Source organism: Lissotriton helveticus, chromosome 7, assembly GCF_964261635.1.
Source record: "Lissotriton helveticus chromosome 7, aLisHel1.1, whole genome shotgun sequence".
Lineage (NCBI taxonomy): Eukaryota > Metazoa > Chordata > Amphibia > Caudata > Salamandridae > Lissotriton > Lissotriton helveticus.
In genome coordinates this window covers 1,684,682,627-1,684,709,675 of record NC_136068.1, presented here as the reverse complement: position 1 = coordinate 1,684,709,675, position 27,049 = coordinate 1,684,682,627, and the positions used below count along the sequence as shown (strand labels likewise).

At 45.4% G+C, this 27,049-nt stretch overlaps 1 protein-coding gene across 2 annotated transcripts in view; it reads right to left on the bottom strand.

Annotated features, from left to right (window-relative positions):
- The window catches only part of LOC144770659 (putative methyltransferase DDB_G0268948), a 241,386-nt gene that overhangs the window by 74,662 nt on the left and 139,675 nt on the right, over positions 1 to 27,049 (bottom strand). For both annotated transcript variants that reach the window (XM_078655368.1, XM_078655369.1), the window contains exon 4: positions 9,296 to 9,509. In XM_078655368.1, the coding sequence (XP_078511494.1) occupies positions 9,296 to 9,509 (214 nt within the window). The remainder of the gene's footprint in view (positions 1 to 9,295; positions 9,510 to 27,049) is intronic.

The following is a 27,049-nucleotide window of genomic DNA, read 5'->3' as shown; positions in this document are numbered from 1 at the left end:
TAGCATATTTTCCCTCAATGAAGCGTCCCAAAGTTAGTACCATGATGAGCCAAAGTATGAGGATAAATGCACCAAAACCCACCCAAAATTCGATCCATGGAGAAATCAGATATGTTTCTTTCAGTTGTTTCAAAAGTTCTTTAGCTTTATCTTTAAAGGTTTTTGATGATGGCTGTGTCTTTGATTCACTGAAGCCTTCAGAGGAATCATCGAAGTTTATGAAGTAGCCGGATGCAGTTCTGTCAATTGTTCCAATTGCTTCAGGATTACTGTTTCTTGCATTATCATTTGGTACTTCATTGTAGATTGGTGTGTCTCTGCTAAATGTTTTTATTTGGGTTTTCAGAGGTCTAAGTTCCATTGCATTGTTGCATAGTCCTTGTTGTTCTTCTGTAGTCGTTTCGAATGTGATTAGCCTCTTTGTTAGGACCTCTGTACTGGTAGCAAACCTTGGTGTTCTGCTACTCATTAGGAGTCCACTTGGCCTACTATTTGTTATCGGCCACATGATTGTGGTTTTACCAGGTCGATGGATACAACTCGGTTCTCCTTTTTACCAGCAAGCGGCGGTAGTACAACTGATCTTGTCCCGTTGATAGACAAGACAGGAACTGCTTTTCTGTAAGAAGGCCCAAATTCCTTCTTTACCGCGATCTTCTCCCTGACTAGATCCCCGACTTTTGGAATCCAGACAGGTCTTGCTGGGACAGGTGGTGGTTCTTCAGTGGTTGTTGGCTGTTGTTTCAACTTTATGTGGCTCAGGTCTTTTCTTGTTTCGTTTAAGTCCTGTAAAATAGCCAAACGGTCTTTGATATCAAAGCTTTTTTCCTTCACCACTGAAGTCTGACTGTCGAGGTCAGAGATTAACATCCTAGTTCCAAATAATAATTCGTACGGACTGAATCCCTTCAGAGAATTTCTTGGCAGGTTATTTAGACTACGTTGGACACTTATTAGATGTTTGACCCACCCAGCTCCCCAACCTAATATCCTTTCCGTTATAGATTGCTTTCTGCCTTGGTTTTTTCTTTACACCATCCCGTACCCTCAGGAAGGAAGTGAGAAGATTCCCGCTGCGCTATGCTCATTTGGCCATGTTTCCCCTCAGGCTGGATGGCTAGAGTGAAAACAATGGTCAAACGTAGCATGCTCTTAGCGTATATGCCATTTAGACTCGCAAATCTTTGTATAACAGTCCAGACGTCAGCCGAGTGCTGAGGATCTACATGATAAGTGGAAACTAGCCTGTATATGTTAATCGGACGCTTTGCTTCTTACTGTTGATTCTTTCTGGAGTGAAACGACACGGTATTACACCGTTTCTCTCACCACTGCGATTTCTGTTACAGTTTGGGCAGTTCTTTACAAACATGGTATGCTGCAGGCTCATGCCTGGCCACCAGTATCTTGATTGTAATTCTTCCAGAGAATCTTTTAGTTTGAGGTGTCCGAGGCCCTCGCCCATATGTGCGTCTGCAATTAACAAGTTTCTCCTGTCCATGTTTGGAATCAATCTATCCCCCACTCCAGGGATTCGAGCAAAAGGGACGGAGTTTGCATCGATTCTGTATGTATAATTGAGTGGATAGTTGATCGGTAACGCTGAGCAGTCGCCTTTTGATGACGTTTTCACCGCCAGCACTGTTTCACCGTCAATATACTTCACTGTACGCTTTTTTCTAGCTACAGAAGCCGATTTAGTTGCTACCGCTGTAGCTGTTTCAGCCAATGAATTCCCTGCAACGTGAACACCATCACGTTGATGACTCAGTGAGTGTGTCACGTGAGTCTTTGGTAGTTCTTTTTGTAACAGAACTATTTGTTCCCACAGCAGTTTTTGCTTTATTGTTGCACCTGTGTCATCTTTGTAACCGTTTTGAATCCATGTCTGCAAATCGTTGTTATATGATTTGACGCAGTAATATGAATCTGACACTATAAGTGTCGGGAATTCGCGATCCGCATTATCTAGCGCCATTTTCAATGCTAATATTTCAGTTTGTTGTTCTGAATTAGTTTCTACTGAGTGTGTTTTTGTTAATAGAGGTCTTAGTTTACCTCTGCGCCACACTTCTTTTGTAATCTCACATGTGGGGTTGTATGCTTGTTCTCCCCAAACGGAGGGTTGAGCATGTCCGTCTGTATAGATTACACAAGCGTAATGTCGTAAGGGCAGAATGTCGATTGGCAGAGGGAATGTTCTTTCATATTCTAGATTTTTTAGTTCCTCTAGTTCTGGATCAAAGTAGTAGTATACTTTGTCCGTTGTAATTGAATTCACCCATTCTATCCATTCCGGATTCAATGTTGTTGTTGGTAAATTACACGGTGTTGTTAGTGTCTCAAAGGCTGATTCTGCTGTTCTGACTGTGATATGTCTACCGTCAGCTTTATCTTTTTCTCTAGCTATTGCGGTTTGAACTGCATGAACAATGTTTTCTTTAATACTGAACTTCTTTTCAGCCTCTGTGTACAAGTGTGATATGAATGCAATTGGTACCTTTTCTCCCTCATTAGAGGTCAGGTATGTGAATCCGCATCTTCCTGGGATGACTCGAATCACAAGATTGCGTGTGTTATCACGTGTTTCTAATTTTGTTTTAATTAACATGTCTGTTTGTAAGGATCTCAGAATTTCTGTGTGTATTTGAGTCCAATTGGTTCTTTTAAAATCTGGTATTATTAGATCATAAAGGGGTTTGACCCTTTCTGCGTAATTTGCAATGTATGTTCTTCCGAAATTTAGGAAGCCTAGAATTGACTGTAGGTTTTTTAGTGTTCTAGGTGCTTGGAGTACGGCACATTTCTCTAGGAAATTGTCAGCCAGGCTTTTGCCTTCACTTGATAATTCATATCCTAAGAACAGGACTGTCAGATGGGCAATTCTGGATTTTTTAAAGTTGAATTTGTAACCCTCTGCTGCGAACCCAAGTATTATGGTGTTCACTCTCTTCAAGTGAGTATCCAAGTCATCATCTGTTAGGTATATGTCGTCGACATAAGATAATGCTTCGTCATCATATGTTTGTAGTAATTCTGTTACTCTCGCTGAGAATACTCCCGGGCTGTTCTTGTACCCCTGGGCTAACCGACAGAATTGTTTTTGAGTGCCATTTATTGAGAATGCAGACAACTATCTGCTCTCTGGTGCTATGTTTTGACAAAAGAATCCATTAGAGATGTCTAATGTTGTTTTGTATTTTTTGCGCACTATGTTATTCATTAGTGCAGCACTATGCGAGTTTTGCACTGCAAAAGTTTTGCAACATGAGTTAAGGTGTCGGTAATCCAAAACTAGACGATATGAATTGTCTGGTTTGGAGACCGGAAACAAAGGGTTGTTCATTTGTGAGGTGCAAGTTTCAATCACCCCCTGGTATTCTAGCTGATCTAGTATTTCTTTTACCTGTTTTTTAGTTTCTTGCTTAATTGGGTACTGCCTTTGTGCAGTAGGTTGTGATTTTAACTGGATTTTGTGAGGAGGAGAGTCCTCATCCCATCCTACATGATTTTTATATAAAGCAGGAGCTAGAGCTACTGCCCACTTTCTAGCAAGTGTGTATTTTTTATGAATTGGGATATGATTTGAGAAGGCAGGCATAATTATTTCTTCGCCATGAGGGCAATCCCTGACAAACTCTGGTGGCCAGTCTTTTTCAGCTAGAAGGATGGCATAGCCCTTGGAGAGATTATCCCAAAATAGTCCCCTTATTTTTCTAGTCTTATCTCCCTCTATACGTAATGTTATTTCATATATTTTGTGAGGTTTGCTAACTCTGGTGTCTGCAGTTTCCACTTGAAGATATTCATTCGTGTCCACTGTCTCCAGATGATTCATAATGACTTTGCGAGCTATGCTCTTTCTGCTGCGCTGTCTAGCATCGTCTGAGCCCATTCTCCGTTTTTCAGTTGTGTCCTCAGAATTCTCGGCATTGTTAACTATTTTAATGCTGGCTACCTTCTTTTTTGGAAATTGTAATTTCTTTTTTAGATGAGCAGGTTCCTTGTTTTTGGACTTGGCGTGCTCTTCTCTTTGTTCTGATCGTCCTCTTCTTTCCGATTTCTGCAAGGAAGTCTGAAAAGATTGAGAGGGACGTGTATCAATGTCTTGATATCTATCAGGCTTCTTTATATTATCCCTATTTCTAAGGTTATATCTTTTCCCAGAGGGGTCACTTTGGGGTGACCTATGTCTTTGGTTCGGAGATTTTTCTCTCCGCCGAGGTGACCTTCCTCTGGACTGGAATTTCTTTTCTTTAGGATTGGATTGTTTGTTTCCATCCCAGCTCTTTTTTTGTGATGTTGAATTATTATGAAAAAATATTTTTTCAGGACTTTCAATCAGTTGTGGTTTTACTGGTAATAAGACTCTAAACAATCAAAGTTCCAGACATGAACTCTAATATAGAGCCACTACAAGTAGCTAGTAACAATACTTCATCCTACGTATAAACGTGGATAGCTATAATCTTCAAAGGAGAAACTAACACAGTGTTACACAATCACAGGTTGTGATAATGTGCACCATGAATATTTTTTTGATACTATAATTTATTATTATGTATAATGAGTATATGAATTGCTATAGGCACCAAAAGTTGATATGAAACGAATATTCCATATGTGCTAAACATGAAGATCATCTTTACTTTTTTCTATTCTTCCTGGTTTTTATCTTTTCTCATAATCTGTTTTTCTGACTGTCCACAAAATGCAGTTTTGCAATCTCGATGTAGACACATAACCGCAACACTGGCAATTAATAATTCCAGGAATTAATTCGATAAGTAAATACATTATAATTGGGGTATCACTAAACCCCAATCCATCGCCATTCATTCTAATTTTTTCGCTCACTTAGCTCACAAGTTGCATTATTAGCAATGAATACTAACTCACTATTAACAACCTCCTTCTATTATAATCGCGAGCTACACCATTCCACTATGGCCGCCAAAATTCCTTCTTCGCCCTTAGTCCCTCTTCTATATTGATTAAGCTAGCTCGACATAGCTAAAGGACCATGGGCGCCAACGCGCAATCACCACAACTCGCCGGTCACAGAATGTATATGGAGTTGATCATAACGCCGTCCGGTAAGCCCTAAATGTTAACCCGCGCTATATGGGATTGACAATAATACTCTATGACTATCCGCTAAAACATGTATTATCTCACTTCTCTTTTAGCGTGAGAAGGATTAGAAAGACGCTAGCGAGCCATTAGACACAAAACCCTGAACTCGCAGGTAAATGCTTACTTTACATAGCACAATTCAATTGCAAACAATCTATGTGTAAAATAGTTCATGATACTATTTTCACCCGTTTAAACCCAATAGATTCCATCATTTTGGCTACGTGATTTAAACCGAACAGGTGAGCCATGTGTCTTGATGTAAATACCCAAAAAATAAGCATGAAGAGGAATTTTCTCTTACTTATATGCCTTCGACTCATTTACAGATTATCTGGTTCTATCCGGAAATACAGGTATTTACTGCGACCTATATTTTAACATAACATATAGGTATATATTGGTTTAGCATACACTCTTACTCTTTCGTTTCTTTGATCCTCTAGATTTAAAAATTTCAATCCACAACACTTACACACCAAAGACAACCAATTACCAGGGTAAGGTGATCTATACATCACTCTAAACGTAATTGACAGATTCCTTTTTGTAATAACATCAATACTAATAAGAGCTTCCTATTTTCTCTTTTTTCTTCTTCTTTTTCCTTCTTTTTTCTTTAGACCCCTGACGAAGGGGTGCCAACCCCGAAATGCATTGGGTTACAAGTGTAATTGTGTTGTATTGATTTGTGTTTTACAATTTACTGATTTGTGTTTTATAATTGTACATGAATCTTGGATTACTCTGATACAATTATTTTGATGAAAAAATGATATGAATGAATTCACATTGACTAAAACTTGTTTGATGTAAAAACAACAGTTTAACATGGACTATTGGTTTCATTTGTTATAACAAAAGTAGTGCGCACCGGAGTCCTGGAGATCTAGCGATCCCAGGCCACATTCACAGTTTATAAAGAGTTTAGCAGGCACTAATCTGGTGCTGCACACATACCGATTAAATGTAAAAGAGATTTGCAGAACCTGAGTGCATTACCCTCATCCATATATTTACTGGTATTCCACCTAAACTATCTCTACCTAGTTCCTCATAGGATTTTTCTATGATTCTGGCAATTTCAGCTGGTTGGTCTGCTATATCTGTCTCTTTTAACCTCTGGCGGATCGCCACGTTTGCTGCTTCTCCCTTTATGTTGGCTAATAATATAGCCGAGACCTGCTTGAAGTCTTTCAGTAATTTCATACCAAGAGTTAAAGCGGGTTCTGGACCGTATTCATCTTGAATTTGTTTTAGCACATCTGGTATTACCGAAATTGATGGAACACCATGTGTTTTTGTGTAAATGGAAGCAAAGACTGTACCCCAAGTGTCGCAGTCCTCCACGTGTGGTGCGATTCCCATTGGAAGACAGATAGTCAGAATCCTGTGTTTTTCTAACGGGGTGGTGTCTGGAAACACCGCCTCTATTTGGGTGATTTTTTGTGCTAACCAGAATGGTATTTGTTCCCGTTTAGCTGGTACTTTACCTAGGCAGGACTGTATGTTCTGTGGTGTAATTTTATTTGTGTTCCCCTGATGAGGGGTCAGCTGTGGAATTTTAATTGCTGGTTGGATTGTTGAAGTCCGCATCACATCCTGGACTAATTGTCTATGTATTTTTATTAATTGTTTTAGCTGTGTTAAAAGCTCTGCTGCAGACATCCCGTCGATGTCTGGATGTGGTGTGTATCCGGCTAGGACCGGCCACGTAGCTCCTGGTCTACCTAAAGGACCGAGCCTGGTGATGTGATTATTATGTTTTAGGGCGCCATCAAATAAGAGCAGGTGCTCTTGAAATTTGAGAGGTACTTCCACCTCCTCGAAAGGAGTGTACGTTTCAGGAGGTTCCTCTATTTTGTAATAGTGGAAGTACTTTGTTACAGCATTTGCTGCTGGAAAATATATCCATGAATAGTATACCTCTGTCTGCCGATATTCGTGTGCCTCAATTACGAATATGACTGTGCCACCTCTAGGTGTCAGTCCATTTTCTATAAGTTTTAAGGTTATAGATTTCCTTTTGATGACCGGGATGAGTATTATATCCTGGTCTGCTTCTTGTATAGCAGTATCAGCTGCTGCGAGTTCAGTTGCTATTCTAACTGTCTCTCTTTCATCATCACTGTCTACCATTTTACCGACAGGAAGGTTTTTCTGTTTGTTTGCAGATCAGGTTTCTTATGGAAACAAAGATTAGATGCACAATATTTTGGAACAGTGTATCCTTCAACGTTGACTAAACCAAGAACCATACATAGGAGTTCCCTCCTGCGAGGTCTGGCGGATATTACCTTTCACCCACTCCAGACGTCTTTGGAGTATTATGGGAAAAAAGGGGTCTGAGTGAGAAAGCACAACTGAGTTACTCTAAATGTCTTACGTTAGTTTTATCGCCCTTCCAAAAGGCGTTGGGCGCCATGTAGTGTAGTTCCTATTATCCCAATAGGCTCTGCGCTTTGGAATAATACCTTCAATAGTATAGGCCTAGACCAGACGTTAACTAGGTCTACTACTGTTGATATTAGACTTAAAGTTTTGGGTTTGCCAGCTAGCTCAGAGTTCACTAGAAACTTTCTCGAATAGGCAAGGAGGAGTTGAACCTCCCTGGATAGACAAGAAGGGATTTAGTTTCTGACAACCATAGAACATGACAACTTTGCTCTCCCCTAATCAAGAGTATATCTCTAGAGTCGTGTGAACAAAAGGCAATTTATTTTACTCAGTCAGTACGTGCATTCTTAGTCTCACCAGTTTGTAGAGAAAAGGAAGAGACGGGCGTGTTCAATAAAAGATGTTATTTATTGATCAGTCTCTTTTCTCATACAAGAGAAATGGATCGATATTATTGCAATACTTATGGTTAAGTAAAGTGCATACATTAAAAGCAGAAGTATAAAATAATACTGTAAAAACATTTATATGGTTTCTAAGCCATATGAAGGTTTAAAATGGATAAAATAGATACATACATATATACATTTGACTAATCGTACTCAACTGGTGTTTCTAACTACGCCTACCCCGTGTACCTGACCTAAGCCTAATACGTGGGCGGGAATAGAAAGTTACAGTTTAAGTTAAGTTTGTTTTTGCCAAGTGACTGACTAAAGAATTCTCTGCGAGGGGTTATTCAGTTCTGTACCTGGAATCTAGGATGGATGAGGGATGGTATCTCTTGTCTCTGGTCTCGATATTCCAGGCTGCCTGCGAGGGCTACCCGGAAGCGCCGGAGCTGGATTTCTCGGCAGGAGAAAAGGCAGCTTCTCGTTCTCAGCGCGTCAGGAAGGCGGGGCTGCGCCAGCGGGGTCTGCTCTGCTCTGGGCTTCGGCAAGTCTGGCTGCTCCGATCTCGTCACCACCGCGTGTGTTTGCATAGGGCAATATCGGTAATATTTATACCTTTAAGGTGCCGAGATTGACGTAAGGATGGACATAGATACGTCAATAAGGATGTCATACTACTTGGTCGTTACCACATTCTTTTGCTGAAGTTCTCGATGAAATCAAAACAATGGCCGCAGGGTTTTTACCAGGTTGACATAGGTTTGATTTGTTTTGAGAACTCCGTATGCCTTATCAGGGGCTGGAGGAATATCGCTTGTCTAATTAGATGGCAAGCGTTATGACCTAATCAGATAACACGTTCCTGTGCCGTAGTGTGGCTTTATCAGATAACGGTATCTGCATCATGGGGGTTTTCTGCATCATGGGCTGGCTGCTAGTTAACTTGTTAACCAGAATAGGGTCAGGAATAGGGGGATCGATACAGAACCTATAGGAATACATCACAGTACCAGTCCCTTTGAAGGTGGAACTTGCAGTGATGAAACTTTAAAGCAATACCTCTCCTGAGAAGGTACAATGTAGCCTCCTATATATACTAATAAGACGCTTTATTTAAAGTAACGAGTTACATTCATAAAAACTGCAGTTTTAATCCACACTTCCCAAAAAAAGAAAATCTTTTTAGGATATACCCCACCGGACAATGCCTTCCACAGCCATCCTCTATACAAACTTTTAAGCTGCATATTCATGGCCACGAAACATCTAGTTCTGCAAGCAGTAAAGTGATTGGCATGATCCCACAAAGTCAGGACATATCCTATAGCGGAGTCCTCTTTCAACACACATCCATTATTTCATCTTCTCACCTCACGGTAGATCGCGGTCAAGTTATCAGAAGAGTCCTTCGCATGAACTTCCAAATGCGAAGTGTAGGTCAGCAAGGCCATACAACCGCGTGGCTTAAGGACTCGGTTTGCTTCCTTCATAAATTTCTCAAGGTTGAACCAGTGTGCTGCTGAGGATGCTATGACCAGATCCACGGAGGCATCTTCGAAAGGGAGCTCCTCTGCAGGGCTGACACTACAAGGTGCAACAAAAAGAACATTATGAAAAGGGGAAGGTTTTCAACATATTGAGGAGACATAGACACAGTGCAGGAGCTTTGGGGAGGAAGTTTGTTCATGGTCATGTTAGGAAATGACCTAGAATATTCAATTAATGAGGAGTGGGACGGGCAATTGTTTAATTGAATTCAAACAAGAAAAAAGCTGAAACAAACAGAAGCTCAATAAAACAGAAAATACATACATATCAAATATGCAGAAATTTAAATATGACAAAAAATAACAGACGTGGTCAGACGAATCTTACATCCAAATACAGGTTTGAAATGCAGAATATCATATACTGTGAAGCGAGTGGAGCTGATTTACAAACAATTCAAAAGACGAACCTCAGTTGTCTTTTCAAAAGAGACAACCAAGTTTCAGCTACGAAATGTGTGATTCAAAAAAATAGAACACTTGGATGTGAAAGACAGTAAATACAGAAAATTCACAGCTCATAAAATTATTGTATACCTATGTATGGCAGCGAAAGACCACGAGTGAATTACTGAATAAAAAAATGTAAAGTTCTTGTAATTCAAAGTAATACCCTTCTCGGACATTTTGTCGCTGGAAAACAGACTTGCAGCCATATTGAAAGGGAGATTACAGAAACAACTAGGATTTCGGGATCTTTAAAAAAGTAAAGTGATTAGCTACGCACTAAAAATGAAGCTGTAAAGAGTTCCAAAGTTTGGAAGCCAAGAAAGAGCACAAGCATTTGCAATGCAATCGGTTTCGCATTTGTGAAAGTTAGTGCTGTTGACGTTGTAAATGACCATGTTTCTTACTCATGTTTTTTTTGTTTGCAGTGGAGTGATCACTTAGAAAACAAGAGTTTGAGCTATTGGGACTGTAAATGTGAAAATGTATGTGTTATAGAGTGGAGTGGATGTCTGTGATGTATAGTGTAATTATGTGGTTACCATCCAGATAATGCGAGAATTTAACAAGCAGCGGTGCAGTTAGGATAGGTGGGTTGGTGGAATGATAGCTGTTTGTATGAATGTTTAAATGGATGGATAGCTGTATGAGTACAAGGATAGTTGTCTGTGTGATCAGATGAATGAAAACAGGGCCGGCTTTAGTACTGGTGACCCCCTGTGCAACAATGATTGTCGGCGCCCCCCCACATAACCGCCTCGCCATGGTTTCTCTCACTACCACCATTTGACAATGCCCCCCAAGTCTCCATAACCAGTGTCTCTTGGATTCATTTAGTTTTACAGCACTATGTATACCAGTTTGAGGTGTCAGAAAACTTTACATCACACATACATTACACGGAGACAATCATACGTGTGTAAATCAATGAATAGGAAATGTTACATAAGACCGAAGCCTACAAAGTTTAAGAGTCACATGTCATCCATACTGGAAGACAGTATAGTTGGTCTGGAAAAGCACAAATTCCGAATTTAAAATGTAACACCATTGTTAGGGGTTTTCTTTAATAAAAAATAATTGTATTCTACCCAAATGAACCCTTTTGTCAAAATTAGGATAAGGAAAGACTGGGCAAAAAAGAACATGTAGCAGCTTGCATGCAGATCTTTGACAATAGTAATAGTGCACTGCTCTATATTAGGATTTTAACTTTTTGATACAAGTAACAAAAGAATCTCTGTGACAAAAGCGATAACCTATTAACCTATTTATAGTGTACGCACTTTGTGATCTGAATGGGACACATTCTTTGCATCAGACACATTAACCTTCTGGTCTATGATGAGTCAAAACGTCCTCTACCAGACAATTAATCACCAGAATTACTGTGACATTTTTATTGATGCTTGAAAATTGCTTGGACAAGGAACGTGGCATCTGGTGCTTTTAAAACAATAAACATGGCGCCCTCGCCCAAAGTCAGTGCCCGGTGCGGTGGCACCGATTGCACCGCCCTAGAGCCGGACCTGAATGAAAAGATGGCAGGTGATGCATGTGTAGGATATTTACAGATGGTGGGTATGGAAACAGAAAGATGGATACATAGGAAAGATATTTGTAAAAAAAAGTAAATGTCAGTACTTTATTGGACCTTTGGTCAAGACTGAATGATAAATCAGGATACATCTTTGTCAAGATCGCAACAAATTAAAAATCCCATTTACAGTTCAGGAGTTGATGAGGGGTTTGTGTCCTTACCTCAAAACTATGCTTCTTTGTCAGCTGCTAGGATGCCTGTCTAATCTGCAGTCTTCCAAAACAAGATTACACTTTGATGCAGGTTTAGCCAATTCAAATCTTAAATACTGTGACCCATCATACCTCAAACAAAACGGTTACTAATTATGACTGACTAAGAAAAAGTGGGATGATTGGTCCCATTTATAGCACTTGCATATGGTGTATTGCGCATTGCAAAGACACGCTGACAATGTCCTGTTGATGGACGCAAGTATGTCACTCCGTGGCATTGAAACTGGCAAATATAGGTCTATTTTTAAACTCTCTGGTGCATGTTATGCACACAAAAGGCGTGCTGCAGGTTTCCGGAGCCTTGCAACTTGTAACCGTGTTAACGAGAGGAAGGCATGACATGACTGGCACAGCAGGGGCAGCATTACCATCTTTTTGTTCTAAGTACTGCAAAATGTCCGAGTGAGCCTTCACAGCAGCAGCTTCCCAGTATTGTCTCTAGTGCTTCATCAGTTACAAGACGAAGCAAAAGTTATCACATTCTGAATGTTTAATGTACTGCTTTAGTTCATGGGCTAGGTGAAACTCCTAAATCTCTCACCAAACAACCCAGTCATACATTCACTGAAGAGCTAAAGAGAAGAAATAAGGCTGCACTGCGCTCTGAGAAAAGAGTAGTGTGGTAACGGTGAAAACAAGACTCAAGAACCGTTACGTGGAGAACAGATGATTTATTACAAAAGTAGGATGTATATAACTACGACCTCAGCCACAGCCTCTCGGGAACGCTGTCACCCTCAGAGTCCCCGGCGCTCGCTTTGGAACGCTGGTCGCGGTGACATTCTAAGTGATGTCACCGCGAGCAGCACCATCACACGCGGAGCCGCCGGGGGGACAAAGAGGGAGATACCACACATCCCCCTTCCCTGCGGAAATTGAAAACATAGGATAAAACAATGTGCAGAAACCAGAAATAGGACTAAGACCATACATTAGGTAGAATGGCAACAGTTACATCATTACATATTGATCAAAACGCCTGGGAGGTCTGGTCACTCTCCTGTTGGGCCTGTGGCCCGGATGAGAAATACCTGACGGTCTCCTGACAGTGAAACCACTATCCTTCCTAGGACCACTCTTCCCCTCCCTTGCACCTTCTGGGACCTCTACAGGAGGGTGGTACTTCACAACCCTCCCTAGGTTCCATATTTTCCCTTCTTGGGTCTTGACTGCATTCTTGAAAAGTTTTGTGATTTTCGTGGGACTGCTGTACTCTGACCAGCTTGCCTTCCCTGTGGGAGCTCTGATTTTTATGTCGTCTCCAACTTTGAAACCAACCTCTCGTGTGGCCTTGCGTTGGTCGTATCCTTCTTTTCTCACCTTCATGGCTTGTTCATTTTTCCTCAGGCTGTCCTTTTCTTTGGTTCGGTCCGACCACCCCTTGTGCCATTCCATCCACCCCGGGGTAAGCTTGGTGTTGGGTGTCCTTGCACGGAGCAGTTCGAATGGGGTGACGCCCGTCGTCTGATGCGGTGTGAACCTGTATGCTTCCAGACGCCTCCACAATTCTTCTTTCCAATTTACGCCACTGGCTTTGGCCAGCTGGATGCTCTCCTTGATGGTTTTGTTGAAGCGTTCGACCATGCCATTGGTCTCTGGGTGGTATAACGCGCATCGCTTGTGTCTGACGCCTCTTTCTTCCAGGAAGTCCCCCATCTCTTTCGAGCATAGTTGCACTCCGTTGTCAGTGAGAATGTTGCTGGGGAGCCCCTCACGGATGAACACCTCCTGCAAGAATCCGATGACCGTCTTTGTCGTGACTTCACTGACGAGTTTTATCTCCGGCCACCGAGAATACAGATCCACGAGCACCAAGATGTAAGGTGTCCGCAGTTCCCCGGACAACGGGCCCAAAATGTCCAAAGCCAACTCGTCCCAAGGTCCAGACGGGGGCGGCCTACACACCATGGGTGGTGTCTGTTGCTTCAGAACCTTGTCGCTATTGCAGCACGGGATGCACCCCCTGATTCTTCTTTCCGTGATCAGGTCCATGTTCGGCCACCAATAGCTCTCCCTGAGTCTTTGCTTGGTCTTAGTGATTCCTAAGTGCCCTTCGTGAGCTATCTCGACCAGGTTGTCTCTCACACTAGCTGGTGGTACAAGTCTTGTTCCCCTGAACAGGCATCCGTCGACAATGGTTAACTCATCCTTTACAGCCTGGAAGGGCCGCAGGTCTTCAACACGTTTGTCCACGTGCTTCCATCCACCTCTCACTCTTCTGCAGACTTCTTCCATGGTCTTATCCTCTTCTTGTGCCTTTCTCCACGTTTCTTCTCCCAACGCCTTCTGGACGGTGCAGACATTCTCAACCATGAATCCTTCTTCATCTTCATCTGTTTTGTCCCGCATTTCACTCGCTTCTGCATCACTGACAAGCCTGGACAGACAGTCGGCTGCGAGGTTTTGTGTTCCCGGAACATACTCGACATTGAAGGTGTACTCCTGGAGACTGACCACCCAACGCCTTATCCTACTGGAGATGGCATCCAATCCCTTCTTGCTGAACACTTCTACCAACGGTTTGTGGTCGGTTCGGAGGGTGAACTGCGTACCCCACAGGAAGTCTCTGAATTTGCCTATTGCCCAGGATACCGCCAATGCTTCCTTTTCGATGACCGAGTAGTTGTCCTCAGATTTTTGGAGTGACCTTGAGGCGAAGGCCACCGTTTCTTCTCCTTCCACACCTTTCTGGGTGAGAACCGCTCCCAACCCTTTTGCACTTGCATCAGTGGTGAGGATCGTTGTCCGGCCGGGCATGTAGGACTTCAAACTAGGGGCTTCCGCAAGAGCTCTCCTTACGTCCTCGAATTCGCTCTGGCAGTCTTGGCTCCATTTGAATTCGCTTTCTTTCTTCAGTAACAGCCTGATGGCGTAAGTCCTGCCAGCTAGGTTTCTGATGAACTTGCCATAAAACTCCAGCATCCCCATGAATGATTTGATCTCGTCTTTGTTCTTGGGTGGTGACAAATTCACAATGGTGTCTTGGAGCTCGACCTTAGGACGTATGCCTCCTGCTGTAATCTTGTGACCCAGGAAATCCAACTCGGCACAGCTAAAAACGCATTTGTCCTTCTTCACGGTAAGACCCTGGGACAAAAACCTCCCCAGTACACATCTAAGTCTCTGATCATGCTCAACTTGGTTTTTTGCGAACACCAGTACGTCATCCTGGTAGCACATGACGCCCGGGATGCCCTTTAGGATGTTGCCCATGATTCTTTGAAAGACGGCAGCCGCCGAGACTAGGCCGAAAGGCATCCTCTTGAACTTGTAAGCGCCCATGGGTGTCACAAAAGCAGTGAGTTCTTGAGACTCCTCGTGAAGTTTTATCTGGAAATAGGCCGAGGTGAGATCGAGGGTGGAAAACACCTTTGCACCCTCAAGCATGCTCATCATTTGGGTGATGTTCGGCAAGGGGTATCGGTCAACGACGACCTCTTTGTTGAGTGCCCTCAAATCAATGCAGAGCCGGACTGACCCATCCTTTTTCTTCGCTGCCACGATGGGCGCCAACCATTCGGTCGCTTCCACAGGTTCGATAACTCCTGCCTTGCACAGTTTTTCAAATTCAGTTCTGACCTCCTCCTGAATGGCTATGGGGAGTCTTCTGACTTTTGCTACAACGGGCTTGGCATCCTTCTTCAATTTGATTTTGTGGCAGTAGTTCTTCAAACACCCAAGCCCTTCTCTAAATACTTCTTCAAATTCTCTTGTGAAGTTAGCCTCACCCTCCTGTATCTCCTGTATCAAAATTTGGGGATTACTGTTGGGATTGAGGTACACCCCCAACCCCTTTTGTGCACGCCACCCCAAAATGTTATCCCCTACAGTGGACACATATACCTTGGAGACAGTAGATCTGTTTCTGTACTCGATCTTGCTCAGGAAGTACCCTTTCATGGAGATGGGGCGCCCCGCATACCCTCCTGGTCTCAGGTCTAACCTTCTCAAGATTATTTTGCCTTTTGACACACGTGAGAACTCATTGGCATTAATGATAGTTATTCGAGAACAAGAGTCAAACAATGCATCTATCTCAACATTCCCAACTTTTATAGTGTCTTTGGGACTTTCAACTTGTTCCTCTTCTACCTGTGCTGTAACTTCTTTACACAAGGGGTTTCTGGGACCTGGCGCCTTCAACTCTTGTACTTGCACAACAAATTCGTCGCTCACCACATTTGTTCTGTCTCTACTCTGTCTACTGGCGCCCTGCCCACTCTTGCAAAACTGCTTGAAATGGCCCTTCTTGCCACACTTGTTACAAGTGAACCTGAGGGCGGGACACTCCTTGTCGTTGGCTAGATGCCCTTGTTTCCCACACCTGTAGCAGGTACCCCTGTATGACCCTCCCGGTCTGCTTTCCTTCTGCTCCTTGCCCACTGCCTTCTGACCCTTAACTACAGACACAGTCTCACTTTCGGTCATCACCTCGCTGACATTGGTCTTATCGTCGTTCTTCTTTTCCCCTGCATCTTGCTTAATTTCTCTGACACACTGCAACATGTGCTCTACCTGCTTGGCTATGATGAGAACTTCTCTCAAAGGCGGGTCATCTTTAAGCCAAAGCTCTTCACGCACTCGCTCCATCCTGCAGGTCAACACGAACTGGTCCCTAATTCTCTCCTCGCTCGCTCCCCCAAACTTGCACGTTGCAGCTAACTTCCTCAACTCAGACACAAAATCCTCTATAGATTCCCCATCCTTTTGTGCCCTCTTACCAAAATGGTACCTCTCCATAATTGTGCTGGTCTTGGGGAGGTAGTGCAAATCTAACTTCTTTAGACTAATTTCAAATTCATTCAGACCCCTTGCCTCCTGTGCCCCTAACTCCGGGAGATGGTCTAGGACTTCCTCTCCTTCCGCGCCCAAATAATAGGCCAGCAGTGCAACTTTTCTTTCTAGCCCCAGGTTAGGCCCACACACAGTAGCATAGTTTAAAAACACTTTCTTCCATTTTTTCCATAGGATGGTGGGGTCACCTGGGCTGGTTAAGAAAAAGGGTGGAGGGGTTACACTTTGCATTTCAATACCACAACGGTTTTGCCCCGGGATGACCCTCCCAGAGAAATTTCGCCAACCCACTCTAAGACTTGGAATGCAGGCAAAACACTATATGTCTGTACCAAGGGTAGAATGCCTGTGAAACCGCTAAGGACACACTTGTGCTAATGGTGTTATAATCTAGTCCAGCACCTAGCGGAAACTATGTTGAGAAACCTCTGCACCGCACACCTTTCTGCTTTAAAGGACACAGAACATTACAATTGGGTACTGAACTGATACTGTGGTACAGGTGAGCCTACGGGTACATGAAGGGTGAGAGAGAGATCTTTAACTGGCAGTGATAGCTACACAACACCAACAAAATATAGGTATATATCTTCTTTACCACGCACAGCCCACAGACACTGAGCTCGAAGGCGCTCAGCGCAAGACTTGTCGTTTTACCAGTCACAATTTGTTCAAAAGGCAGGAACAAAAGACCTTCTTTCACAGCCAGCGCAGTTCCATCAGCAAGTTCAAAAAGGTGCAAATAAACTTCTGAGTTCACTTCTACTTTCCAGCGTTGAAACCACACACAGTTCCTTGTCCCAAATACACTTTCCTCAAAACGACAGGCAGTGCCCAATCACGTGTGGCAACAAATGTATATGGCCAACCGTGTTTGTCTACACACAACCCCTCTGAGGAGACCGGTAATTAGATACGCACACGCACGCCTCGCTGCGTGGACTTTCAGGGGATGCTTCTCGCAAAAGCCTCTCGCCAGCCTGAAGGTTTAAACTCGCAGATGATGTATTCGGTCACTAGGCAGCCGCCTAATGCGCAGGATCCCCTCGCGCTTTTGCGTTGTCCCGGAAAGATGACTGCCAGTCACCAACTACACTTGCACGATGAGGAAGGTGAGGTAACTGCGTGCCACGCTCCCTATTGGCGCTATAGATCCCGCTGGCAGGCTCAGACACGAAGGGGCATCCCACTCTCTTTGAAGGCTGCAGACAGGATAATGCACCACGCTGGACGTTGGGAAGAGTCTGGGTAGAGCGCGCAGGGGTGGCTGGCAGGCGTTACCTTACTTCATGGAGGTGACAGCCAGACTCCACGCAGACCCGCAGCCACTCTAGAGCGAGGCACCTTTTCTTCCTTCACGTCTACTCCGAGTGTCTGTCCGACACCTTCCGACGCTGGGGCTGTTTCATACACCGGCCGGCACTTCATGCTGTAGTCGGCCACTGCAACTCGATACTCTTCCTCTTCAGTCAGCTGAGATTACACGAGACAGCTGTAGATTAGTTCACTTTCCTTTTCGTTCTTCGGCGTGTTGAGGTCGCAGGGGTTAACCCTCGTCGCCAGTGTGGTAACGGTGAAAACAAGACTCAAGAACCGTTACGTGGAGAACAGATGATTTATTACAAAAGTAGGATGTATATAACTACGACCTCAGCCACAGCCTCTCGGGAACGCTGTCACCCTCAGAGTCCCCGGCGCTCGCTTTGGAACGCTGGTCGCGGTGACATTCTAAGTGATGTCACCGCGAGCAGCACCATCACACGCGGAGCCGCCGGGGGGACAAAGAGGGAGATACCACAAGTAGTCTAGCCTCAGAAATCAGAAGTATAACTATACCTAAAGCATGCTCCAGAAACAGACTTGTCCGCCTCACAAAGATGCAGCATACAGATTCAGGCTTGTGTTAAGCATGTATTACATTAAAAAGCACTCCTGCTGAATTTGTGATGCTGTACCTGCCAGGACAGATCACCGCCCCTGTCCTACCTAAACAAACTGAGCTCCGAGAGCATGCATGTTGCCTGCTCCAACTTTGCTAGGCCCAGTTTCTCCTGCTGCCGCAGCGGCCTGGACCCCGTTGGCTCGTTGATGCCTTTCACAGCCTCCAGTAGCCACCAGCCTGACTGCAGCAGCTCAGCTGGCCTCAGGGTTGAAAGGAAGGTGACAACTGGATTATTTGGACCAGCTTAACACCCGTACAGTGTCACCCAAGGGGCACCATATTAGTTAAGTACTATCAACACTGAAAGTATTAAGCGTAGGGTGCGCAATCTTGGTTAAGGGCTCGCGAATCACACAATCGTGGTTAAGGGATTGTGAAATTGTACCAGAGGCACTGTCATATGGAGGGGAGACTTCATGCATTACAAGTCACAGCATCCAGGCGAGCTCCCAACTCCTCTATTCTCACCACAGACTGAAGAGAGAAACAGTGTGAGTGATAGAGATGCGGAGGTCAGAGGCACTACATATGAACTGTGGCTTACATTGGTTGCGTGCACACAGAGTGATAAAGGGCAGGATGCTGTGATGCAACAAATAGAAAGAAGCAGTGACAGGCAGAAATATATATATATTTTTTAAAAGAGTTTTGCCAAACAGCTAAAGGAATGCAAGCGCATGGAAACTGTAATTGGCCGGTGCTAATCAGCCTTGAAAGGAAGTGAGGTATCGGCTTCAGGAACTAGTGAGGTGGCAGCAAAGAAGAGCGACGCTGCAGTGAGCCTATGGTAAGCAGCAGGCAGGAATAAAGTAGCATCATTTATTTTTGTTGTTGTTTATTTAGAAATGGTCGGCAGTGTTGAAAAAAAAAATCAGCATACCATCAATAAAATCCGTAATTGCAAAGCGCAAACTACGCACCCTTATGGGAATCAAGGCACTGGGGGCCATCGTAGAAATTAAGTGAGCTATTGCCCAGAGTCCCATGGTGCTGAGCTGAGCTGCCGCCGGATCAAGGGTTCGAACCCCCTGTGCTCTTAAGTCAGCTGCGCTGGTCGCTGCACCACATCTCTCCACAATCAAAAAGAGTCATGCTTACATAACCGGTACATACTGTGCGATCTGATGCAACAGACCATATCATCGATTACATTCTTGAAACATGCAGAGTTTTCTGAAATCCTAGCCTGTGTTGTGATAATCATTAATGATCAGGTGGCCATCCAACCCCAATTTGCATCCCTGGAAATCTTACAAATATGGATCACACAACATCTTCCTCAGCAGTTGAAGAATGCTCCGCCGCCATGGGGGAGGCAGAGTTTCTCCGCAGAAGGTAGGAGGTAAAGGGTTCCCAAATGTCCATGAGAGGAGAATCCGGCAGCATTAGTTCCCAGAATACAGAGCACTGTTGATGGCAGTATGCAATGTTGAGGAACCATGCTTGGAGCGTTGGAGCCTTCGATCTACACCAGTGAATCACAACCCGGCACCTGGCTAATAGGAGCATCATAACGACTAGTCTGTGGAAGCCATGTGGCACCTCTTTTACATAACCAAGGAGCCCAATTACTGGGAAAGGGGAATGAGTAGGTCTGTGACGTCTTTCAGTATGTGGAAGATCTCGGTCCTAAATGTATGAAATCAGTATGGGGTGTGTGGCACCGCTGACAGTGAGCGTCAGAGTCCCCATCCATGTTAATTGTGTGGGTGTATGGTATAGCCGATGTTAAGAATTTGAAATGTATGAGGCGGAGGAGATAGGGGATAGCATTTCAAGTTGGTTTCAGAAGAAGGTCCACTGGGCATCAGTTAAGGGGGTCCCTATCCATTGATCAGTATTCCAGGCTTTAACCCCTTCCATGCTCATGACGAGCTCAGCTAGTCATGAGCCACGGTGCTCGTGTGCTCATGACGAGCTGAGCTCGTCATGGCCGTTAGAACGCTCACACGCGGGATAATCTCCCTGCTGTGCTGAGCGTTCTAATGAAACTGGTGTGGCCGTGACGAGCTGAGCTCGTCATGAGCACACGAGCACCGTGGCTAATGACAAGCTGAGCTCGTCATGAGCACTGGGGCGCTGTGCGCGCCCCTTGCATCCCAGCACAGCAGGAGAATAACACCCGCAGCCAACAGGTTATAAGCCTTTAGAACGAGTACTGAAGTGGACTGTGGAATGTGGAGGTGCAGTCTTGTTATCAACTTGCGCTGTGATGATTTGGTGTAGACACATTCCAGTGCAGTGAGTGTTTGCAGAGGAGCAGGGAAGGTGGCACATAGGTGAAAGTATAATAAAGTGTCTAGCAGTGGAAGGGCAGGTGAGGTTGTGGCTGCTGGGTGGGGAAGAAGTGGTCATCAGGGTAGAGATCTGCAAAAGTATGAATACCTAGTCTACCTGCACAGTTTATCGTTCCTATATCGTGCAATGGCAGTAGTAGGGGATGGTTAGCTACAAGAGCAGAAGGGTCATGCAGCAGCGGGATACCAGTATGTTTTCTGCGCTCAGCCCATGCCCAATGGACACACTGTATAATGTCAATCTCAGGCCCAGGTGGTTTGAAGGGGAGGAACAAAGCTCTGGTGAGCGGCCAAGGGGAAGCCCTATCTAGTTCAATTGCCACATAAAGCTGAAATGGTGTGTGGTGAATCCCTAGGGTAAACACTAGGCCTGTGAGCATAGGGCATGGAGGTACATGTCCGAAGCTCCCATACCCCCTTATGATTGCAGCAATGTGAGTAGGTCCTTTGGGGCCCTGGGTTGTCGTCCAGCCCATATCAATGAAATCAGGTTGGACCGTAAGTGTTTAAAAAAACCTGATGAGTAGGGAGACTCAGATATTTACAAAAAGATAAAGAAATTTGGTCAGCACAGCCATTTTAGCCAAGGTGATCTGGCCCGCCATAAACAATGGTAACCTAGACCTCACCGGGACACGATTTTCCAGCCAGACCATGGCTCGCCCATAGTTTGTGGGCCACAGTTTTTCAGGGTCCTTGCTGATCCAAATACCCGAATATTTAATTGTATCAGTAGTCCATTTCAAATGGTATTCTATGGGGAAGGGCTGGGTTGCCTAAGTCAGGGGGAATAAAACTGATTTGACCCAGTTCACTTGTATGCCGGAATAGCCACCAAACTTCACTACCTCATGTGATAATGTGGCCAGGTTGGTCTGGGGCGGTAATTGCAAACACAACAGTGATGGACAGAATGTGGATCAATGTCACACATTCACCCCAGTCCAAAGATCTGGGCCCAAATCCATCGTTTTTCCACTCCACACCACCCTGGGTTAGACAATGGCGATATGCAAATCAGCACTGACCCTGTGCCCCATGGGAACAGTCCAGTCCGAACTACAAAAGCCATGTCCTTCCCAGAACGGAAAAAAAGCATCCGAGGACCGGCCCGGTTTCGAGGTAACACCTCTCATCAGCCCGGCTAGCTTGACTCCAGTGGTGTGGAGTGCCTGGGACTCACGTCTGAGCATCCCCAGTACACTTAGAGCGGTAATTGCAAACACAACAGTGATGGACAGAATGTGGATCAATGTCACACATTCACCCCAGTCCAAAGATCTGGGCCCAAATCCATCGTTTTTCCACTCCACACCACCCTGGGTTAGACAATGGCGATATGCAAATCAGCACTGACCCTGTGCCCCATGGGAACAGTCCAGTCCGAACTACAAAAGCCATGTCCGTCCCAGAACGGAAACAAGCATCCGAGGACCGGCCCGGTTTCGAGGTAACACCTCTCATCAGCCCGGCTAGCTTGACTCCAGTGGTGTGGAGTGCCTGGGACTCACGTCTGAGCATCCCCTGTACACTTAGAGCGGTAATTGCAAACACAACAGTGATGGACAGAATGTGGATCAATGTCACACATTCACCCCAGTCCAAAGATCTGGGCCCAAATCCATCGTTTTTCCACTCCACACCACCCTGGGTTAGACAATGGCGATATGCAAATCAGCACTGACCCTGTGCCCCATGGGAACAGTCCAGTCCGAACTACAAAAGCCATGTCCTTCCCAGAACGGAAACAAGCATCCGAGGACCGGCCCGGTTTCGAGGTAACACCTCTCATCAGCCCGGCTAGCTTGACTCCAGTGGTGTGGAGTGCCTGGGACTCACGTCTGAGCATCCCCAGTACACTTAGAGCGGTAATTGCAAACACAACAGTGATGGACAGAATGTGGATCAATGTCACACATTCACCCCAGTCCAAAGATCTGGGCCCAAATCCATCGTTTTTCCACTCCACACCACCCTGGGTTAGACAATGGCGATATGCAAATCAGCACTGACCCTGTGCCCCATGGGAACAGTCCAGTCCGAACTACAAAAGCCATGTCCTTCCCAGAACGGAAACAAGCATCCGAGGACCGGCCCGGTTTCGAGGTAACACCTCTCATCAGCCCGGCTAGCTTGACTCCAGTGGTGTGGAGTGCCTGGGACTCACGTCTGAGCATCCCCAGCACACTTAGAGCGGTAATTGCAAACACAACAGTGATGGACAGAATGTGGATCAATGTCACACATTCACCCCAGTCCAAAGATCTGGGCCCAAATCCATCGTTTTTCCACTCCACACCACACCACCCTGGGTTAGACAATGGCGATATGCAAATCAGCACTGACTCTGTGCCCCATGGGAACAGTCCAGTCCGAACTACAAAAGCAATGTCCTTCCCAGAACGGAAACAAGCATCCGAGGACCAGCCCGGTTTCGAGGTAACACCTCTCATCAGCCCGGCTAGCTTGACTCCAGTGGTGTGGAGTGCCTGGGACTCACGTCTGAGCATCCCCAGTACACTTAGAGCGGTAATTGCAAACACAACAATGATGGACAGAATGTGGATCAATGTCACACATTCACCCCAGTCCAAAGATCTGGGCCCAAATCCATCGTTTTTCCACTCCACACCACCCTGGGTTAGACAATGGCGATATGCAAATCAGCACTGACCCTGTGCCCCATGGGAACAGTCCAGTCCGAACTACAAAAGCCATGTCCTTCCCAGAACGGAAACAAGCATCCGAGGACCGGCCCGGTTTCGAGGTAACACCTCTCATCAGCCCGGCTAGCTTGACTCCAGTGGTGTGGAGTGCTTGGGACTCACGTCTGAGCATCCCCAGTACACTTAGAGCGGTAATTGCAAACACAACAATGATGGACAGAATGTGGATCAATGTCACACATTCACCCCAGTCCAAAGATCTGGGCCCAAATCCATCGTTTTTCCACTCCACACCACCCTGGGTTAGACAATGGCGATATGCAAATCAGCACTGACCCTGTGCCCCATGGGAACAGTCCAGTCCGAACTACAAAAGACATGTCCTTCCCAGAACGGAAACAAGCATCCGAGGACCGGCCCGGTTTCGAGGTAACACCTCTCATCAGCCCGGCTAGCTTGACTCCAGTGGTGTGGAGTGCCTGGGACTCACGTCTGAGCATCCCCAGTACACTTAGAGCGGTAATTGCAAACACAACAGTGATGGACAGAATGTGGATCAATGTCACACATTCACCCCAGTCCAAAGATCTGTGCCCAAATCCATCGTTTTTCCACTCCACACCACCCTGGGTTAGACAATGGCGATATGCAAATCAGCACTGACCGGTATTTCCTCTACCCATGCCATCACCTCCACAAATTTCATGCTGCTAGGAGACTTCAACTTTCACCTCGACAACTGCCAGGACCCCAACTCCGCCTCCCTCCTGGACAACCTCCTCACCATAGGACTCCAGCAGATAGTACTAGAACCAACGCACACTGCGGGGCCCATCCTCGATCCTGTTTTCACAGCAGGGAACTCCATCACCTTCAGCCACACCTCCAACCTCCCATGGACGGACCACCACTGTGTTCACTCCACCATCAAATCCAACATTCCCCGCAGACGCTGGCATCAGCTCCAGCGCAGAAATTGCAACAAGATCTCCGACGACCAGCTCACCGCTGCCCACGGCAGCTCCGCTCCCATCACCACAGAGGATGACCCCAACACCGCCGTCCACACTCTACATAATTGGATAACCTACTGCGCCAACACCATTGTCCCACGTCAAGAAAGACTCCAAGTGCTATGCCTAGAAAGCCAGTTTTTCACTAAACTCAAAGACTCCAAGACTCCAGTTGCACCTCCAGACTTCTCTAAAAACTGTGGAGGAACGCCAAATCCCAACAGATCTTGACACTTCAAAACAACTGCCTCTGCCCACCACAAGCTCATTAGACTCTCCAGGAAGAAAGCACTTCAGGATAGAATCTCCACTAATGGACACAACAGCAAAGACCTTTTCGGCATCATCAAAGAGTTCACCCAACCCAACAGCGAGTCCACAGACATCACTGGCTCCCAGGACCTCTGCGACAGACTCAGAGCTTTCTTCCATCACAAAATCAAGACCATCTATGACAACTTCGACGACAACAACCCCCATGAGGAACCCCCTCCCAGCACTCCCAGCAGTACACAGCCGACACTAGACAGTTGGTCTGCTCTCAGCATTGAAGAATAATTACGTTCACCCACTCGGGGGAACCACCACATCATCGCCCGATCTTCAACGAATCATCAATCGCTCCTTCGAGACCTCCTCCTTCCCCGACGACTGGAAACACGCCGAGATTAACCCTATCCTGAATAAACCTTCAGCGGACCCCACCAACCTCAAGAATTTCAGACCGATCTCCCTTCTCTTGTATCCAGCCAAAGTCAAGGAAAAAGCAGTCAACAGCCAACTTGCCGCCTTCATCGAAGAAAACCACATCCTTGAAACCCAATCCCAATCAGGCTTCAGGAAAAACCACAGCACCAAAACCACACTTCTCGCAGCAACAGACAACATCTGCACCCTCTTTGACAGAGGAGAGACTGTGGCCCTCCTCCTAGACCTCCTAGACCTCTCCGCGGCCTTCAACACTGTCTCTCACAGCCGCTTAGCCCGCAGACTCCACGACGTGGGACCTTGACTGGATTCTCTCTTTTCTCTCTGGCAGAATGCAAAGATTCAGATTTCCCTCTATTTCTCTCAGAACTGACTCCAACCACCTGTGGAGTTCCACAAGGATCTTCCATCAGCCCAACCCTGTTCAACATCTACATGGCCCTACTTGCGTCTATCGTCAGAGCACACAGACTCAACATCACATTGTACGCAGACGACACCCAACTCATCCTCTCTCTATCCAACGAACCCAACTTCACCAAACGCAATTTTCAAGACGGAATTGAAGCAGTCGCCAGATGGTTGAAGAACAGCTGCCTTCAACTCAACATGGACGAAACCAAGGTACTCATCATGGGCCCACACTCCGATGCCTGGAATGACACCTGGTGGCCCCGCCACACGGACCACACATGCAACCTCAGCATCATCCTGGACTCTAAACTCAAAATGGACCGCCAGATCAACGCCATCACCTCCCCCTGCTACCACACCCTCCACCTCCTTCGTAAGACCTTCAAGTGGGTCCCCCCCGAACACAGGAAAACTGTCACACATCAGCAGCAAACTGAACTATGGCAATGCACTCTACGCCGGGATCAATAGGAGTATCACCCGCAAACTCCAGAACGTCCTTTAAGGAAAACGGGCTGTATTTAAATAAAAATAAACTATTTATGTAAAAAGCAGTCCCAGACATGGTGGTCTGCAGACCCAAAAAGGCCACCAATCTTGGGAGTGCTAGCCATTCCCAATGGGGTCGCAAATTGCACTTGTCTCATTAATATTGAAGAGGCATGCAAATTGCGACCCCATAGGGAATTGCTAACAGTGTCTGTGACACTGTTGTACATTGTATTTTGCGACTCGCAAATTGGAAGTTGCAAAGCGACGCAATTTGCGAGTCACAAAGTGCAAGCGTCTCACATCTAGTCCTAAGATATTAACTTTGTAACTGGAAGTGCAAACAGTCAATAATAGAAGGAGTAACCAAATTCATCAGATAGGAACCACTCTACCACAGCAAGTATTGCATGTGAATACTCCACAAACTCATTCAGATGCACTTATCTTCTATATGTCATTCATTTAGCAGTGAGATGGGAATCATGGCCACAAAACAGATGCTCTTTCTGGTGTATACTCTACTGTCCAATTCGTCCCCTTAGAATTGCTAGAACGGATCTGGAAAACATTCACTGGCAAGGCTTTTGCATGCCGTAAGGTCGTGCTGTGCAGTTCTACTATGACTCCATCCCGACTTAAAAATGGCATATTGGAGCCTCATATAAAAAATGTGAGTAAATGGGGTGCATTATATGATGTGGCAGTGTAACCAAACCGTGTGAATCACTTACCAATCCCTTTTAGGACCCTTGGGTTTCGTTGGTCAAAGCCTCAGCTCAATCCTGGGTAGCTGCGGCACTGAGCAGCAAGGCTTACACAGAGGAACAATTGTTAAGCATTAGAACAGCTACAAAACAATTAAAGAAGCAATCGACACGACACTCAAGAAATCCAATACCAATTTATAAAAATAGGTTGTATTTTATATGAATTTAGACATTAGAACAAAAAAGATCCACTGCAGTGTTCCAGAGATATAGATTTTACAA